Here is a 19,283-nt window from a genome sequence, read left to right on the forward strand (position 1 = left end):
CGTTTAAAAATGAGAATTCTATTCGTAGAGTGTGATTAATTTCAAAACGATTGAAATGAAAAAGTACTGGAATAGTATGAGTTTAAGTATCTTATTTTTATTACAATTTCGCGACAATAAAACGATAATAGAGATAACTTTCAATTTGCTCTCAAAACAGGTCGTTTATTATTCTGCTCCATCGATCTTTGAACTCCAAAGAAATATTCGCCTCTCGACACGAGAGAGTGGCGGGAAAACACAGTATCAAGAGTCACGACTTAGAATCAATCGTTCGTTCATGTACTCGTTCACTCACACATTTGCCTCCCTCTCTCTCTTTTTTCTTTTTTAATTTTTTTGTCTTTCCGTTTTTGTCATCCTTTTTAATGTACGTTGTATAATTTAAGTCGCGACATCGATGCGAACGTCTTCGAAGAGTCGTTCCGGAGACAATGCTAAAAGATCGTCCGTATGTACGCGGCGATCGTCATCATCATCGTCGTAACAGTAAGAGGGACGTCCAAAGAAAACGTACGCGTTGAACGCGACCGTGGCCTATAAATCTAAAAATACTTCAAACCGCCTAAATCCCTTAAAACGATACTACACATTTTTTTTTTCTAATGAACTGTTGCAAAACACACTTTCTCTAATATTTGTTCGCGCTATCTCTTCGTCTTTTCGTTTTTGCGTTGCTTTCTTTTTTTTCTTTTTCGTCTCGATATTAATATACATATAATCTCGTTTTGCATACCGAACTTCTTTCACGCATGCATAACTTCTTTTACCCTCGTTCCGCTCATTCTTTCTCGACTTGCGCGACCATCGTCTCAATCACGCGCGTCTAAACGTTACAATAAGATTACTGTAGGATAAAACGACAATACAAATAATTTATAAATCGCTCTATGTGAACCAAGGATCCACCCGTTCCTTTTTTCATCCTCTTCCGCAAAGATTTCGGAGCAGTAGCGAAACAGAAGAGACTGACCCACAGGATCGCGAACCAGTCGCATCTTTGTGCATGTTCTGTGAAGAAGGAACATCGAGATCGACCGTTTATCGTCGACATTTCGTGATATATGATGTATCGCGAGCTAGGCGCACACGCGTAATGCCGATAAATTCACGTAGCCTTTGCTTCGAAGGGACGATTGAAATTCTTTCAAATTCCTTCCATCCAGGCATGTCTACGTATACGTATTCGTCTGCACTTATGGCAGTAATAGGATTTCTGTTGCACATTACTCCTAGTTTCGTTTATTAGCTTGCTCGTGTACAACCACGTCTCGCGTAAAAACACTTCGTTATAAATTTGTTTCCTTCTCCGGTCTAGTAGTGACGAGCGTAAATATGCTCGTAGATTTGTAAGTACTCCTTCAAGTACCGTTGTTTCGATATTTTCGCAGAGGTTAGGCTACGTTTTATGCTCTATGTACAAGTACACATTCAGCTCTCTCTCTCTCTCTCTCTCTCTCTCTCTCTCTCTCTCTCTCTCTCTCTTTCACTTTCATTCGTTTTCACACTCATTCATTCTCGATCTTGCTCTCTATTCTTCCTAACGAACAGAATCTCACTCGTTCTTTTATTTACTTATCTCTCCCTCTCTCGCTTCCTTTCTTTCATTTTTAGTATATTTAATAGCTAACTCTGTTAGACGTTTTGCTCGGCACATACGCGTGACTTCATACATATCCTGTGTACGTATATGTTAATGGTGTGTCAAATTTGAATCGTTACTGCATATAACTTAATTTAATCTAAGTTTGAGGAGACGCGGCACAGCCGTTGTCTTCACCGGTGTCCTGCAGCCACTGCGGCGACCAGCGCCGCACCACGACCGCTGCCATCCTCCGAGAGCATTAAATCGAACTGGAAAAACAATGTAAATTGTTAGAGCCTAAATTATCCCTAAGGTCTTTTCTCAGAGCTTTTTATTTTGCCAAATAAAATGTTATACGTTTGACTTAAACGACGGTTGTATAATACGGCAGAGACGTTGATAAGCAAATCTTCTCGGATCTTTTAATAGACTGGATTTAAATTTCAATTATCGATTTTAACACTCGTCGTAATGGTAAGATATAGGATTTAATTGAAATTACTGTTGAACAGCCGTCGTGCGAGAAAAACGTGTCTCTTTAAAACAGCATATTCGTCGAAACTTTAAGAAACAAAGGTGGTCTCACCTTATAATTCTGTAACTGGCTTATCTTCTCGGTCATAAGCTCGTGGAAGTACGGATGGAATCTGTAGACCGAGCCATCGATTCCGACTGTCACGCTGTCTTCGCCCATTTTGTTCAATAACGTGGCGATTCCAGCGCTGGCCAGGTGAGCTGCTCTCCTCGACACAACAGAGCAAACGTACCTAACGTTTTCACAATCCTGGTCACTTACGTTTCGTAATCCTAATTCTGCTAATACTTCGCGGCAGTTTGTGTATTTCCCTTTAGCATCGCTGAAACGAACGAAGAACAACATTTAACGTCGAACGTTGGTCAAGTGGCTCGTTATAATTGCCTGTAGGTTGTAGATTAGCGTTGTCATATTCAGGATTTGCTTGGAATAACGAAAGAAGTTAATTTAATTAATGCTAAAATGTCGTATCTCAGAATATGAAAAAATGAACGAAAGAAGAAGTAGGAGATATCTCCGGAGAATCTCTATCGCGAGGAAAAGATATCCGATACGACTGCGTGATACTCACTTTTCGATTTCTGAAACGTATTTCGTGAAGAATTTGCCCCGTTTCTTAAGATCGCTGGGACACTTTCCACCAAACAGTAGCCCGGCGTTCACCACTTTCTCGAGAACCAACCTCGTCAATTCTCCCATGTACATGCCCGAGATCATCTTCTCAAACAATTGTTTCGACGGATTGATCGAATTTTCGTCGATGGCGCGATCGAACTCCGTTAGAATGAAATCGAGCACACCACCCTCGCCGAACGCACCCCATTCGATATTGATCAGCATGTACGGCTTCTCTTGCGAGAAGTTTCCTGGAATCGCACACTGTACGTTCGCCGTCTTCTCCACGTAACAGGCGTTGGTACCAGTTCCTGAAACGAAACGAGATTTTATCTTAATGGAGAAAAAATTTCATAATTCATCCACGGTAATATCACGTCCGCAAGTTTCGGTATTTTTTCATTAGAAGAATTTTCAATATCTCCATTTAGAGAGAAAAGATTGATCATTAGATTTTTCCCTATTTACGAATGGTAAGAATGGAAAGAAAAGTAACATTCGTCACTCACCGACGATCAATCCGATACGGCAATTCCTGTTTTTCCAAGCACACGACATCAGAGTACCAGTGGTGTCGTTCAGAATGGCGCATACCTCGATTTTCACGTCCTGTACGATACAGCGTAATTAGCATGGTTTTGCAATCAGCTACGACTAGCTATGTATTCATGCAACAATTGTTCTTATCGTTGTTTTCGACTCTCGTTTCTCATTAACGCGATTGTTATGAAATCACTGATCGATTTAGAACCTATGATTTCTCTGCTTTTTTATACGTACTCTATATATTCTCATTAATAAACTCACAAGTTTGAGATCTTTATCCTCGTCGTTTTTGGAAAATAGAATCTTTATAAAGTAGAATTTTAACTCGCAATGTTTCAGGATATAGAATCAATTTACCGAATTAACGATACGTAATTTTACAAAAAAGATAAAGATATTATATTTGTCATCGATGAACAACTGTTTTAAAGTAGAACAAAACACTCACTTTTCTTTTTGCGATTGCCTTTTCGAGCAAAGCAACCACGTCTTCACCGACTACACCGCTGCAATTAAAACCCTTCGTCCACCTGACGAGGTAACCTTTGGTCAGCCCCTGTTGAGACAATGGGAAGCTGAACGTAAAACCGAGAGGTAGACGCTCGTTGTGAAGGTTCAGGTCCTTGACGAACAACGCCAAACACTGAGCTATATGATCGAAGAGCTGTGTACCAGTCCCTAACATGAGACTCTGTGGTATGGCGTAGATTTTGCTCTTCATGTCGAAATTCTGGTGATCCAAGGTGATCAAGAGCACCCTGAAATTCGTTCCTCCGAGATCCAAGGCCAGAAAGTGGCCCTTCTCTGTAAATCGGTAATCATTCAATTCGTACGATTGATTTTGACTAAATATTTCTTCGTATTGGAATTAGAAGTATCAAGTTTCCTCTTTTATTGAGAATCAGCGCTACCGGGAATTTTTAAATAATTTTCCTTCAAAGTCTAGATCGTCGTGAATCAGAACTAGCTATACGATTAGTAGCTATTTTCCTCGTTTTCGAACTTTCGAGTAATTCTGATTCATTACGGTAGATTGATTTCTTATCGATTATGAGAGATATGCACGTCTTCTTACCACTGCCATCGGGAAGGTCTTGGACGTAGGTCGCGAAACATTTCACAACCGCCTGATCGTGCGTTTCCTTCGATAGACCTTTGTTCATCTCATCGTCCAACTTTTGCATAACCATATGGAGCTGTTCGTTGGAAAGGATCAGCTCCTTGCAGATATCTCTTATCTGTAATAAATGAAAATAGAAAATAATTATAGATTTCGGTCTAACAAAGGTCCCTGATACGAGCTGACCTTCGATAGGTCTTTCATATACAGGGTATGTGTTACGTCGGCCGACTCTCTACCTGGACCGGGCCTCGCATCGCGAAAGAGATGGCAGCCAGATGTCCGCACATCCTTATTGCGTACCTTTAAGACTCTCAAGGACCGATCACAAATCTTAGAAAATTCTAGCTAAAGTCTTTCAGATCGAACAAAGATCTTTTTACGAAAGCGTTTTCTAAGGTCTATGCTTTGTTTCTGAACAACACGTGGAAGTTGGTTTTTCACACGTGCGATGCTTCCTACTACCAACTTTCTATCGAGGGCGGCTAAGACCCCTCCTAGTCCACCAACAGTCTTAATAGCTAATAGAAACAATGTCTATTACCCTCACTTTCCTGGCCAAAAACTGTCATCAACAAATCCGATAATTCCCTGCGCTAGACACACTCTTCTCTAGCTCTCCTCCGACACAGCATCGTCACTTTCAGGGTAGTCCTTTTTCGTCGTCAAAACAGTCAACAAGTCTACCACGGTTCTACTCTTAACTCAGTCCGTTTCGTAAAGTCTAACTAACTCATCGAGAGATATCGTCAAGTCGGGTCAAATTTCTGTAACGCATTAACTGTACTTATCGTCAAATACTTTGTGACGCTCATAATATTGTGTAATCTATTGTTGAATATATACGTCATATTAACCTGTTAACACAGTGTTAAATTCATTTAACCACCCCTGTTATCCTAATCGAAACAAGGGGAACGACTCTTTCGCGGCGTCGATTAGCAGAATCGTAGCGAGAATTTACGCCTCTCGCTGACGCGTTTTCCTCGCGACCGCGTCTCTCCGCGAACGGTCGTAACAGTATCTGTACCTGTAATTGGCGATTGTACGCGACGAAATAAGTCGAAGATATAAAATAACGTTTCTTCGTACGAAGCTCTGTTTTGAAAAAAAAAAAAACATTTCCTAAATATTAGTTGTGAATTACACCTTAACGTAATAACGCCAGAAATCGAATTTATTTTTCCCTTATTTTCTCTCTAATACAGTGTGTCCCACGGAACCCCGTCTACCTGAAATATCTCCGTTATTTTAAATAATTCCATATCATGCGTTTCACTGAATCTTTCAACTTTCGTTAATGATATTTTCACGCATCGTTTGAAAAACGTTCCATCGAAAATATTTCAGGTGGACAGAGTTCGTGGGACAACGCTGTACTTATCAGTATCAGGCTAATATTAACTTCGTAAATATCATGAATATTAAACGTGTCTTGAAACGCAAATCGTCAGTCGTACGTATAAATCGGAATAAAGCTGTTTCATTCTATGAGTAGCATTTATTTCGAAGAACGAGCGTGCGTTCGCGACTATCCAGTCGAAAGAATGCTGATGGGATTTACTGTGCACTTTTGTATGGCTTCATGGGCACCCATATGCGCGTACAAAAATATGCATGTCACAGGCCGGAACAATAGTCGCGGACGATTATGGGAGGAGTGACGGATATCGAGGAGAGTGTCGACGAGAGTGTACGATGTGACAACGAGAGGATCAAAGTCGAAAATGAAGTACCTGTTTAATAGACTTCTGTCAGAAAATATTTAGGCATTCGACCGTGTCATCGAGAACTGATTGCAAAATATAAGCGTTTAAAGATTGAAACCAGTCACTTTGTAAATATAGAGACAAGATCTTGTTAACGTTTGTCACTTTTCAGTATCAAAATATTATTATTAAATTTTCTGTATATGTTTCGCTCCGATTCCTTGAAACGTTTAACTCCACGCAAAGTTTGAGGTTTCTAGCGTAGAATTTTAAATATAGGTCAATAGATAGACTCCAATCGTATGATTACATTTCTCTTTCTATTCTTTCCGCTTGTCGATCAATTTAGCTTTCCGACGCGTCTAACTTCGCGTAAACCTTGTGCTTCGAATTTTAAAAATAAGTCGGAAATTTACGTTGCCATACTCGGTCGTAGGAAAATAATAACTGGTCTAAGTCGCTATTCTTTTCTCTCTTTACTCTGGAAGATCGTATCTTTCGACAGTTCAAAAGTTTATGGTTTTAATCAAAGTTTAAAGCTAAAGAGAGACCAAGTTTATATATATTGGAAACTATTTTCTAACGACGAAATTGCCCACTAATACTATGACTTTGGTCTTTAAAATCGAAGAGAAAGTCTAGTTACCTGCAATGGAATACTCGTTTCTCAGGAAAATAATTGTTTCTTTGCGAAATCGTTTGAAGATTCGACACGAACTTTGATTAAAAGTCCATCCTTCGACCTACGACCACATTCGCATGCTTCGTTTTATACGAAAGTGTTTTTCGCTTCTAGATATTACGGTTAATTTGTCATAAGCGTTAGGATAGTAATATCAATTCATTATAATAATTTATTACCATATCTTTAACTATGATTTTTAACTCGTACCTTAAATTTATTCAAATATTTTTGTTCTTCGGTTCAGAGACAAGATTTTGAAGTTTTAAATCACTTGCTAATCGCTATATCTGAACTAAAACACTATATAGAATAGTCAATTTCTTGAAATAGATAAGCGTGTAGTTAATGTAGTCCGTTGCCAAAGCCTGAAATTTTTCTCTACTATTTCCTCGTGTTTTGTAGAAATTGTCATGGAAACAGTAATTTATTTATGTAATTTCGAATTTTATCACACAATTGAAATTCATTTAATACGTATACCGATCATTTAATATTCCCGACGAAAATATGTTGAATTTTTCATTAACGCGATACGTTGAATATTTTTTTCAACGGAAAACGTCAATCGGATAAATGTTATTCTATTTTAAACAACGTGATTTATATTTTATTTCCTCCGCGAAGAAACAGAGAAATAAACATCCGACTTGCATAACACGACATTTTTCAAGTATCTAATCTCAGCAGATAAAGTTATTCGTGCAAGTAATTCTTTAATTAATTGACCAATCAACGTTCATTATGTTGCGATTGATAACCTACGATGTACGAAGAGCCAAGAAGCAAAAACTGTTGAGATATCGTCGTACAAATTGCTATTACAAAATCTAGCTCGGTACTAACTGCCACGTATAAAAGATGCTCGTTCGTTGCAAGGGTTCTATCTAAAATCCTGAACGTGCAAAATATTAGCTAAAACTATACATCTCCAAATTCGATTCTATTCAACCTGATCTTAACCTATCATCGATTTTCATCAATTCCTGTTTGTTACGGTAGAAAAAAGCGGATGAAAGCGGATGAAAAAAAAAAACAAATGCAACGAACTACAATAGTTGGGTCACGACACGTTGACAGAGATTTTACGCTCGATAATCGTCTTGTAAACAGCTTGCACGTGAGAGATCTCGAGCGAGATCAAACGCGCATAGATGATAAGTACTACATACCCTCCTTATTCCGATTGGCCTTGACGATTTTACGTCAATGTGGATGAACGTCGGCGTCGTTAAAGCGCCTTCCCACGTGATTCGTCGCTTGTTCCACCACAGGTACACACACTCTCTCTTTCTCTCTCTTTCTTCATACACACACATACATATGTACATACACGCGCATACAGAGCTCTGGTGAATTGTATATATATATATATAATCCAATTAAACGATACACCGCTTCATAAATGGTTCATGAACGATCGAAAATAGAGTAGATACGAACTCTTTAATTAGCAGATATAGAAAGCGTCATTGAGCCAGTGAAAGTATTAAGCGTTTAGCTGATACGTCATATATCGTAATCGTATTATCGTATTATAATATACCGATAAGAAATATGATAATTTGTACGAGCTTGTAAGATTTTATCAATGTTCTATCGTGTTTCGACATTTGCCGATTGTTCGACATTAATTTAATCAAATACTTAGAAAGAAATACGTCTGTAATTATCGGAATATATCACCAGAACTGACATTGAAGTATGAAATTTAATATTTGCTGAAATCATTCTAGAATTGACGTTCCTAATACGTTTTAAGGCAACGATTTCTATTCACGATCATTGCTTATTCATTTGTGATCATAGGAATACATTAGCGATCGCGTCGAGTTCAAGTGCAATGTAACAGTTCTTAGACCAGTGTGAATTGCTATCTTACGACATGTTTTGCAAGGTAGTTAGCAGGAGCAAGGAAAAATGTTGAAATACACAACGATATCGATACGAGTGTAAAGAAAATGAGTTTTAAATAACTCGAACGATGGCCACGTTATCGTTATGGAAAATTTTATGATCGTGAATTGTAGAAGAGGAATATTGAATTTTAGTAATTTCGATGAATGCGAAATATAATAAGTGCTATGTTGTTGCAAATCAATCATATAGAATCAAAGATACGATTGGAGCGAAAATCATATTACGTAAGTTATACTATACTACTATCTAAAAAAAAAAAAAAGTACGAAACTTGCTTGCGCAATTTATTCTAATACGGTGTCGAATCTAACAGGTAGTTAAATTCTGACGATCTTAGTGATATTGAACGCTGTTACGTCACATAACACTCGAGTACTCGCTTTACGTAACAAGAAGGAACATGTTACTTATAAATCGAAAATCTAAGGAAGATTTAAAAAAAGAAAATGAGTGTCAACATGAATATCAAGTATCAACGATCTGTACATTACGAGGTGCAAGTAGGTATTCAAAATTTGAAGATATTTTTTTCTTCTCGACTTCCGTTCTACATACATACTTTGTAAAGATAGTAAAACACGGGCGAGAATTAGTCTACGTGCAAAAACTATACATTTTATTATTTATTGCATATTCTATAAATCGATACTCTACGATTGTTATCACTGAATTGATATCATTGAAAATTTATTATGTTCGCTACAGCGCAATATGATCGCGTATACCTTTCATCTAATCACGCGAGCAACGATACGGTTCAAATCATTAATTCGCGAGAGATACGGCATCACGAAATTCCGCATATTTATCGGACTCGATTAGAAGAGCAATAAATCACCGGTTTATCACACAAGTAGCCCATGTACGTATCTACTTGATAAATATACTCGAAAATTAATAGTTCAACTCCAGAACGTATATCAAATATGTAAATTTCAATTAGGCTAAATTACGCAGAAAGCTGTCAATCCTCGATGATCTGAAATCGAGTAAATCTAATACGAAGATTTCAATATTTTCAAAACAGTAGCCTCCTTTCTATCGAGTATATTTTATTTCTTTGTCATTGTTTTACATTGTTTTTTAACGGTTTATTTAACAGTAGGACGACGCATAATTAACATGCGATTTGGAAGCTTCCTGCGAAATAATTATAAACATAAAATGGAACTATGGTACGATAGTTTTAATAAATGCATAATGTAACAGTCGTTCTATGAATTGGTAATTTTTTCCAAAACGAAGGTCTCAAAATTATGGAATCCATACTGCGTGTGACTAATTCTTTGTCATTTAGAGGATTGGTAGATTTCCGTACAACTTGGCCCAATTGTGATATAAATACATATAGTTCCTATTTTGTCGCGTTCGAAATTCCCGCCAATTTCCCACGGCGCGCCGTTTCCCTTTTCCTTTTTCCGCGTGTATGGCATTGATCTGGCAGTGACGTCACTGACACACCCTCCTGCCAGCCAATAAGACTGTTTATGAATGAATGGTATAGTACATGTAATATGCACAGGCCACATGCGCGCTACAGGAAGAATGTCCAAAGGCCAACGCACAGTGATTCGTATAAATGCACGTGGTACAGCCATACCGTGATGTACCGAGCCATATACTTGTTACACAGCTATGTTTACGCAATACTTCCGTATGCAAATGCATGCGTATCGAGACATCGAAGCTGACTTCTTCGAAAGAAACAGCATTAACAATCTCGTTATCGGAATCTGATCGATTCTTCGTTTATGCATCCACGCGGATTATCTTTTCCTCGCGCCTACGAAAAATAAGAGGACGCGACGAACGACATCTCGAAATTTGTCAGGAAACTCGCGTGACGTATACACCAAAAAGGGATTTTACGTTTCATCTCACGTTGCGAATCGAGTCGATTCGTATACCGGCTATTTCTGTCGCGTATCGTGCATCGCATAGCCGAAGTGTCAAGGCCGCCGTGCCGAACGAAAACATCTATCCAAAGCGCGACGACCTCTTTCGCGAGAACACGTTGCACGCCTATGTGTTAGGCCTGGACATGCCTCTCCAGAGGCGTCGTCTCTTACGATTTGTTCTTCCGCGAAGCCGGCGCTTGGTAACCGAACAAAACCGGAACCGTTACACGTGCATCGATGCAACACGTTGCACGGTCAAGTGTTTCGATTATCGAACAGTCTTTCACCTAAGATGTCAAGTTCGTCGCAGTCGTTACTTCTCGCAAACTCTTTCCCACTTGTCGCTTATTTGTCCAAGCTTAGATATATCCATCGACTCTGAGTTTCAGCTCGATTTACGAAACAACGATAAAGACGAAACAACGTTAACGGATCAAGATTTTATTTCCTTGAGTGGCAGTTGATGCTGATAGTTGTCGGAACCGACTTCGAGCAGCGAGCGTTCTCTAGTGTCGAGCATTTGATAGTACTTCTCGCAAGTGGACACTCGGACATTGCGTTGAAAGCGACTATCCGAGTCGCTGTTACATCAGATAGTCGGATAGTCACTCCCAACGGAATATCCAAGTGTCCGTTTGCGAGAATATTTCTCGTTAAGTGGAAACGATATAGCACGATCGTAAATTGAAGCATTAAGAAACAACACCCAGTGAGACGTAGTCGCACCAACATCGTACTTTGCTAATTTTTTCGGTTGCAACTGGTTAACGTCACGAACGTTATTATAGACGTCCGATCTAACGCCCTATTAAACCGAATTTCACACGTTAATCTTCCTATGGTAAATGAATTCAAGATTTTTGAGTTCAAGGTCTTTTGAAGTTCATAGTATTGTAGGTCGTTGAAGCGGCTACGATACTACGAAATCGAGAAAGCGTCGTACCATTCGATAAAGTCAAGGTGACGTTAATTTTTTGCAGAAAGAAGTACTTCTTGACGATTTTAAGTATTGCAATTCGTAGCTGAAATTTTCGAAACGGACGAACCTTTGTTCGAAATATTTTTTTGTTACGTTATCGCAAGTGTTTCGAAAATCGTGCACATCGTTTCGCTGAACACAATGCATAATGTCAGTAACTCGTTTCATTGTGTGATTTAATATAGCAACGGTGAGATAACATTTCGCTATTGTATATTTGTGCGCATATGTACGTAGAATAAACAAATGTCTCGAGTATTTCACTGCCACTCGATGGAAAGAAGAGATACTAAACGTTTCTTTAAAATTACTTAAAAATGCTCAAAAATTTTAAGAGATATTGCCGCCCCCCTCGCGATAATTATAATCGGTCAGATTAGTCGCAGACTCGTGTTCAGATTATACGAAATTTTAGTTAATGTCCGATTAAATAAACTTCAGCCCATTGAATCCTACCTACTTGAACACGAGCTTCTATTATCTGAATAAACAATCGTGGGTGGCGAAGAGCATCGGCGAATTTCCACCAAATTTACCGCGTAAAATCAACCTAACCCCAACCTAACCCCAAACGTAAGAGAAAGAAGTAAAGTGGACTTCTACGAAGTTCGAAGCTGCTTATCGTCTCTTTCGGTTATAAATTATTTAAAGGTTTATCGTCCGACACGATACGTGGCACAGGTATCGAGAATCGCGTGCGTTTATCGATCCTAAATATACACGCTGCACTTACAGGTATCATCGAGCATGCTACTTTCCCTTTTTCTGTCCCGTCAACGATCATTATAATCGATAATAACAGGGACACCGAATTGTCACGCTCCTGAAGCGCTCTATGGAAACGGTATTCGGTAATAGCCAGCGGCGGTAAACTTCTCGGCAAACTTCTCGGCAAACTCGTTTTCGCACTGTGCCGTGTGACAGTCGGCATTGTCGACCGAGTGGACGTTTCGTAGTTTCGCGGATATGACTCGTGCAATTACTTATCAGTCGATACAATCGAACACGCGTATTCCTTTTTTATCAGCCACTCTGCCCATAATCATGCGTCGTGCGTTTTACGTAATTCAACGCGTTTGCTCATTAATCGATTAATTGATTAACCGCCGTAGCGACGGTCACGCGTCGCGTCCTACCGTTCGTGCATTCATCACACGTTCGTCGAACACGCTCCCGATCTCTGTTAACCTTTACGCGCCAACCAACTCCTACAACCTCGGCACTCCTATTCGTAGTTCCTACGGAACAAGCTTCGGAACGAGCGATGACAAGTCACGTACGATAAAGCGACTTCGAAAAGAAACGAAATGCTTGATCCGAAGCGCGTTCTTCTACACAATTCCTTCTTCTTTATCCATGTTTTACATAAAACGAGCCGCGACGAGAAGAAACATACACGTTAAAGGAATTCCATCGATCGACACGAAAACCGGCCTCGTCTTCCGTTACACGAGCCATTCTTCTTCGCGTACGATGCTCGTCTTGGCTCACCTCCTGTTTGATCATGTCACTGGAGGATAACGTCGACGTTTTCATTGCCCTCCCTTCGCTGTTGCACCCCGAGCTGCGGCCCTCTAGAAGCTTCGTGTTTAACGCGTTTTCGAAGCACGGCCCGGCGAGAAAGCACGATGGAACAAGAGCGCACGACACGTTTCGAGGAATTGCCACGAATCCGGTTCTCTCTTCTATGTTATACACGATCCGTGTTCCGGTGAATTCCAGACGCACGAGTTCATACACGCGCGTTGATGTAACTGCGTTCTCGTTCGGATAGCCACGTACGATTTGTCGTTTACCAGCGTATCTCACGAGTTTTATATCGCGACTACTGGCACGAACACGTCTGTTCCACGCGCGTACCTACGCTTCCATGGACGAACATGCTGAACTAGTGGTGGGGAAAAAAGAGGCCATCCAGAAGACCGACGGCCCAGTGACGGATGCACCAGGATTCCTCGCTACCGATTAACAAAACTTTTTGTACCCGCATTCCGCGCCATACTAATTTTACGTCATTCATCATCCAGATTGTGTATGTTCACGCAAGTTACAGTCACTCGGCATGTTCGTATTTGTGAAGCAAATAGTATTCCATAATGATTGTAAAATTGCTTCCGACCGAAGGTTAATGTCACTCGATGCTTTCCAGAATGTTGTCGAATATCGTCGAATGTTGTCTAACGTTGTTAGTTTTAACATCGATGCATATATGGAAATCGTAGCAAGCGGCAGCTTAGAATGCTCGTCGTATGATTTCAGATCTGTTTTAACAGTTGCCGATAATTCCTTTTCGTTGCTTTCACGCGTAAGCTTCGTTTAAATGGAAAACACAGCCTGTAGCTGTAAGGATGTAAAACAAAGTACAAAGTAGAATACGATGTTCGCGTTTCTTTATAAACAGATTTACGAATCAACACGACGAGTTCAGAAGTCTTTTAATATGCAGAAGCGATGATCGAATCTTTCCTTACTTTCCGCGATAAGCAAATTTTTCATCGCCTCCGGGAATACCCTTTCTTTCCGTTCCAATAGATCCTACGAACCGATAAAAAATTAATATCGATACTGTATCTTCGATCGGTTAATTCGCATGATTTGTATCGATGATTATATCCGATAAAATGTAAGCCATCGAAAGTATCGATTCATTGGTCTAGTCGTTTATATCATTATCGCGCAAATTTCCAAAACTGCATTATCATACTCTACGATGATAATTCCCTTATCGAATATGACATTTTTTTGGGATTAAAATATATCTTTGTGCAAACAACCCGACGTGTTAACTTCATAATCTTCCATGAATCGGTTCCGCCTTTTATTAACTGCGATCAGCAGCGAGACTTCTTACGAAAACGGAGCTGGTTCTTGCGTCAATTGTAGCGGCGGGTTCCGTGGCGCACGATACGACGCTGCATAAGAACCGCTTTGGTGGGGTATGAAAGAGTAGAGGGAGCGAGAGAGGGGTGAATTTCCCCTTGTTCGCACACTCCGTTATGACCCAACATTATCGGTGAATGTGCCGTGCGCGAGATGGAGGCTCGTCCTCTCAAGGGCAAAAAAGTCATTCGATTCCGCACCCACAAATTCGACGATTGCATCACGTGAATCTGAGACGCTTCTGTTACCGCGTTACGCGAAAATTTACAAATTTGCGTCTTCCACGTCTCGGATGGATTTTTCCACGCCTACCAATTACTATTAATCGTTACTCCTTCGGAAAATAATTTCCTTACGGCATAGAACGTCTGATTTGACCTTTTCATAGATATGATGCGATGTTACTACAAAATACATTAAAAAATAATCGAGTTTAATGTCCAACACGTGCATTATCTTCTTCGAAAAAATATGAAATCATTGTCATTCTCTGACGAGCTTAACTCGATATTTCATCGCATAACTTATATATAAAATTTTTTCTTTTTTTATATCGTCTGCGGTTAATCCGTGAAATTAACAAGATTAATACTCCGTATCCTCGTTTCGAAGCAACAGAAACATCGAGAGTGATTACTTTTTATCGTCTTTTTAATTGAGGGCCCTCGTTACATTCAGTTTCCTTTCTTCCGTATCTTCCAATATATTCTTTGTTAGTGCATCGTTTAACACGGATGAAATATGTCGCGAACCAGCGTCGTAAAATGATTATCGGCTTACCATTCTGTGAGTAGATAAACGTCGCTTAAAACCCGGATAAGCTGTCGAGTTTATTCGCTAAAAAGTTACACCGTTTAGAGATATTTTAACCTGGATATTATTTTTTCATGGCTGTTTTATCGGAAAACCTTTACCTTCTTCGATGAAAATCGATAGAAAAACGAGCGAAACGATGCTATCAGTGATACATCGATTAAATCAATTTCAATTCCTATTCGCTATATTATGAACTTTCTAGCGTCAAGATTACGCAAATACGATAACACGTGCAACGTTTCCAAGATATTTGTAATAAAAAGTCGAGTGCAAAAACGTACCCGAGTACCTTCGATCAATCTACCTTTTTCATTAACCAATAGTACTCGATCGTCCACTGCTTCATTCAGTAATATTACTGCATGGTATTGAGCATTGAGCTCTACCTAATAAAAGTCGTTGATTCTTTTCGATCTATCCAACAATTGTCCCACGGTTCTATGTCCATCGTACTTGTTCTTTTGCTTCGCGGTAACGCGATACAGCTTTGCAACAACAATGACGCAATTCACTTCGTTTAATCTTCCAGTCAATTTATGTTTCATTATACCGATATCATATAGCTGGCAACAAATAGAGTATTTCATTCCGCTCTTCCATCGCGTATTCCACCGATTCGAGCTGCAACTTGCGTTTATCTTCCGGAGACTGTGTTTCTAGCGGACACACGATGCGCCACTTCCGTTCGTCATATCCGCACTCGGATGCACGATACGTTGAATGTTCCGATATTTATTTTAACCCTCTATAATTAGAGATTTGTTTACATACAAAAGAATAAGAGTGACGTTTCCAAAAGTTCTAGTCAAGGTATTTCTCCTTCAATTACTATTTCATGAAATATATTTCTATATGTTTACGTTTATTGCACGTTCAGGTGGATGCAGACAACGTGCAACGTTCGTAAAGCAAGCTTGCTAAAATGTAATATTTATGTAAGAAATATAGGTTTTCTAATATTTTATACGTGTAAATTGTACAATTGAACTGCGTTACATCGTCGTTAGTTCTAACATGTTCGACCGATCGGAAAGCTGATAAAGCTGATAAAAAGAAAAAGGAACAAATGGTCCTCCTACGAAGGTAAAAGCCTCGTTGTCATTCGATCGATCGAGCATTCTCCATCGTTCCTTGTCCATTATCTTGTGGTTTTATATGCCACATGGAGGCTTCCTCGTGGCGTAGCGCATATTCTTTCCAGGTGTGTTTGGCGAAGCACAAACATATGGGTCGATAGGGACGATAGTGACAGAAACGTCGACGTGTATTCGATGGTCGATCGATGATGCTGACTACGAAGAAGTAGGCGGTGCAGTGCGTTGAAAATTGTTTGCGATGAATCGTTCAAGCAGAGGAAGTTCCTCCTAGTCACGATTATAAGCAAGTTTCTCGACGTAGACTCGATGGAAACTCGTTATTAATTATCACATCGAAGCGAAGATTCCGTTTGATGAAAGTGGAAAATATTTTCGAATCGACGCTTTAAAATCAACTTTCTTGAATTTTCGTTGACAGGCGTCGTGTGGACGAATGATACTGTATTTCGTTAGTTTTATCGCATTTTTTACAAAGTTCTTTTGTTTGTATGTCGATCCTGTGTTTTTCGCTGTCCAATACACAAAAATAAAACAAGAGAAAATTTGATCATTTTACTGCGTCGCTGTATGACGAAATTCGAAACGCGGTTTGGCTTTTGAGTTGACGAGCAGACGAGTACAAAGCGTCGAAAGCGCGTGTGGATTTCGTCGGACGATTATTCTAGGATCGATAAAGCTTTTCTACCAAAGAAACGGCGTAAATGAGAGTTTTTAGTTCATCGGACACTCCGTCTTTATGTTATAAACATCCCTTTTTTATGAAACGTATAAAAACATCATGTTCCATAAATATAAAATCGTTGGTCTTCTCTAATGTTCTTTAGAAAGACCAGTAATGTTTGTGAAATATTATCACATAATAAAAGTGTAAATGGTCTCCCTCGTATAAGATATTATTATCTCATTTTTGTCTAGAATAAGTGACGTGTACAAGAACAATATTCGTTCAGAAATACTTGTCATTTATGATATTATTTTCAGACACACGAAGTAATTAATCGAAGTAGTAGTGAAACTCATAGTAGAGAGCCGCTTATTAACGAATCTTTGCTTTGTTAGAAACAGATATCGTTCAGCTACTCGAGTTGCTTCACACAGTTCGACGATAATAAGAATCGACACAACTTTTATGTACATAATTCTTATTCTTATCGATATTTCGTTCCAACGTATCTTATCGTTCTATTCAAAAAATTCCTGCGATTTTTGCAAGTTGATTTTCATTCTCTCGTTCGATAAAATTTCTCACAAGAAGACACAAAGTACCAAAACAAACCATTCCAGATAATGTTCCGTTATTCCGGAAGAGAATCGCGAGGATGCTTTCAAAATGTTTATTCTTAACCAGAATATCTTTTCATAGAAGATTCGTGTTCTTTAAACGTTTCCTTTCATTCAAACCGGTTCTCTTGGTCCCTCGAGCGAGAAAAAGTCGCTACTCGAATAATTACGCGCCAAAAGAAGCTTCCGCATAAACGGAACCAGGTCTAGTGAAATACAGTTGCGCAATGTTGGCAAACAACGGGAAAGCCAATGGTCGTGAACAATTGTACCGTCGAATTCCGAAATCGCGACTCCATTCCTCTAAATTTCCTATCACGCCTGTCTGTAACATTGACTTTTGAAAATTCCAATTAATCCTCAGAAATGTGGGGACGTGTGATAGTTTATGGGAATACGAATAAAGCTTGCTAAGTACCGTTTTAGGATCTCGTGCCTATTTTTCTTATACGAATATAAAGGTGAGACTCGCTATAAATTCATTTGAGCAGTAAGAAAGGGAGAGTTCGAACATCAACGTCTTTTAAAATAGAACGTTATAGGGGCCTCGGTATATTTTGAGAGCATGGCATATACGTTCGGGGACTCCAATCTAAGACGAGTAAATGAAAATAAGAAGATTAATAGCGAGCTCGGAGATAATTATCCTATCGAAAATTAACCTTCGTGAAAGATTAACACGCGTTCTTGCCAATGAAACAGAGTGAATTGTAAGCTAAAAGGCTTAGCTAGTATACGCACAAAAGTCTCAAATTACGTACTCGTTTCAACCCTCGAAATGTACAAACTTTGGATTTTATTCAATTTTATAATATTAATTGCATCTGTAAAACTTGTATGGGATTGTTAAAAAAACATCGTGCAGTCTCTCACGTTCCATCGAAACACGCGCGCTTAACAGTCACGCGTGTGTTCGTTGAAGCCTGAAACTTTGAGGCTAAAAAGGGTGACGCAACGCAACAGTCAGCTGGTTTCATCGAGGGAACGAACGTGCCATTGGTCGGCTGCGAGGGCTCGTACGGTCGATCCCTCTTTTGTTTGACGTCATCGGCGTGACATTCTTCTTTTAGGGAACGTAAGACGTTGCCTTTCCGTGAGTACACGAGATTTTTCAATGTCGGTCCGCCACGTTTTCACGTGCTTTCTAAATATACTCCGATTTCCGCGAATCATTGATTTCCAACGACAACCAAATAATTGTTGGGAAACGTATCGCGTCAGGTAAAACGAGAAACAAAGTTCGTCATGACAGGAGAAAGCTACGACTCATATTTGACGATCAAAGACAAAGATCCGATAATTTGCGAGAAATTTAAAGGTACAAAAGCGTACAAACTGCGTATAATTATGTAAGAGCACATAAAAACGTAAAAAACCAGACATGATTTCTAGTAGCTGAAATTTTGGTTTTAATCTCATTTCTTTATTCGTATTCATAAAAATACAGTACTATGGATAGTTATAAACTCTACCCTGTTTTTAGGTTTTTCGTGTTAAAATATGAAATAAAACTGAAGATACGACGAAAATCTCCTTCTTTCGAAGTCTAAAAAAAATTAAATTCTCTTCCAAAATTACGTTCTCGGCCGTGAACAAATGCGAACTAATTACATAAATAAT

The 19,283-nt window shown here is 39.3% G+C and overlaps 1 protein-coding gene across 6 annotated transcripts in view; it reads right to left on the bottom strand.

The window, feature by feature from the left end:
- Window positions 1-144: 144 nt before the first annotated feature.
- Window positions 145-19,283, bottom strand: part of Hex-a (Hexokinase A) — a 35,477-nt gene continuing 16,338 nt past the window's right edge. For 3 of the 6 annotated variants that reach the window (XM_072011013.1, XM_072011012.1, XM_072011015.1), the window contains exons 2-7: window positions 4,357-4,519; window positions 3,730-4,085; window positions 3,245-3,344; window positions 2,692-3,046; window positions 2,172-2,442; window positions 145-1,854 (exon numbers count right to left, since the gene is read on the bottom strand). In XM_072011013.1, the coding sequence (XP_071867114.1) occupies window positions 1,777-1,854; window positions 2,172-2,442; window positions 2,692-3,046; window positions 3,245-3,344; window positions 3,730-4,085; window positions 4,357-4,519 (1,323 nt within the window). In that variant the 3' untranslated portion in view covers window positions 145-1,776. Of the gene's footprint in view, window positions 1,855-2,171; window positions 2,443-2,691; window positions 3,047-3,244; window positions 3,345-3,729; window positions 4,086-4,356; window positions 4,520-12,725; window positions 12,756-12,985; window positions 13,441-19,283 lie in introns of those variants that run through there. The other 3 variants (XM_072011014.1, XM_072011017.1, XM_072011016.1) reach the window with 3 other exon arrangements.

This window comes from Bombus fervidus, chromosome 9, assembly GCF_041682495.2.
Source record: "Bombus fervidus isolate BK054 chromosome 9, iyBomFerv1, whole genome shotgun sequence".
NCBI classification, from domain to species: Eukaryota; Metazoa; Arthropoda; class Insecta; order Hymenoptera; family Apidae; genus Bombus; species Bombus fervidus.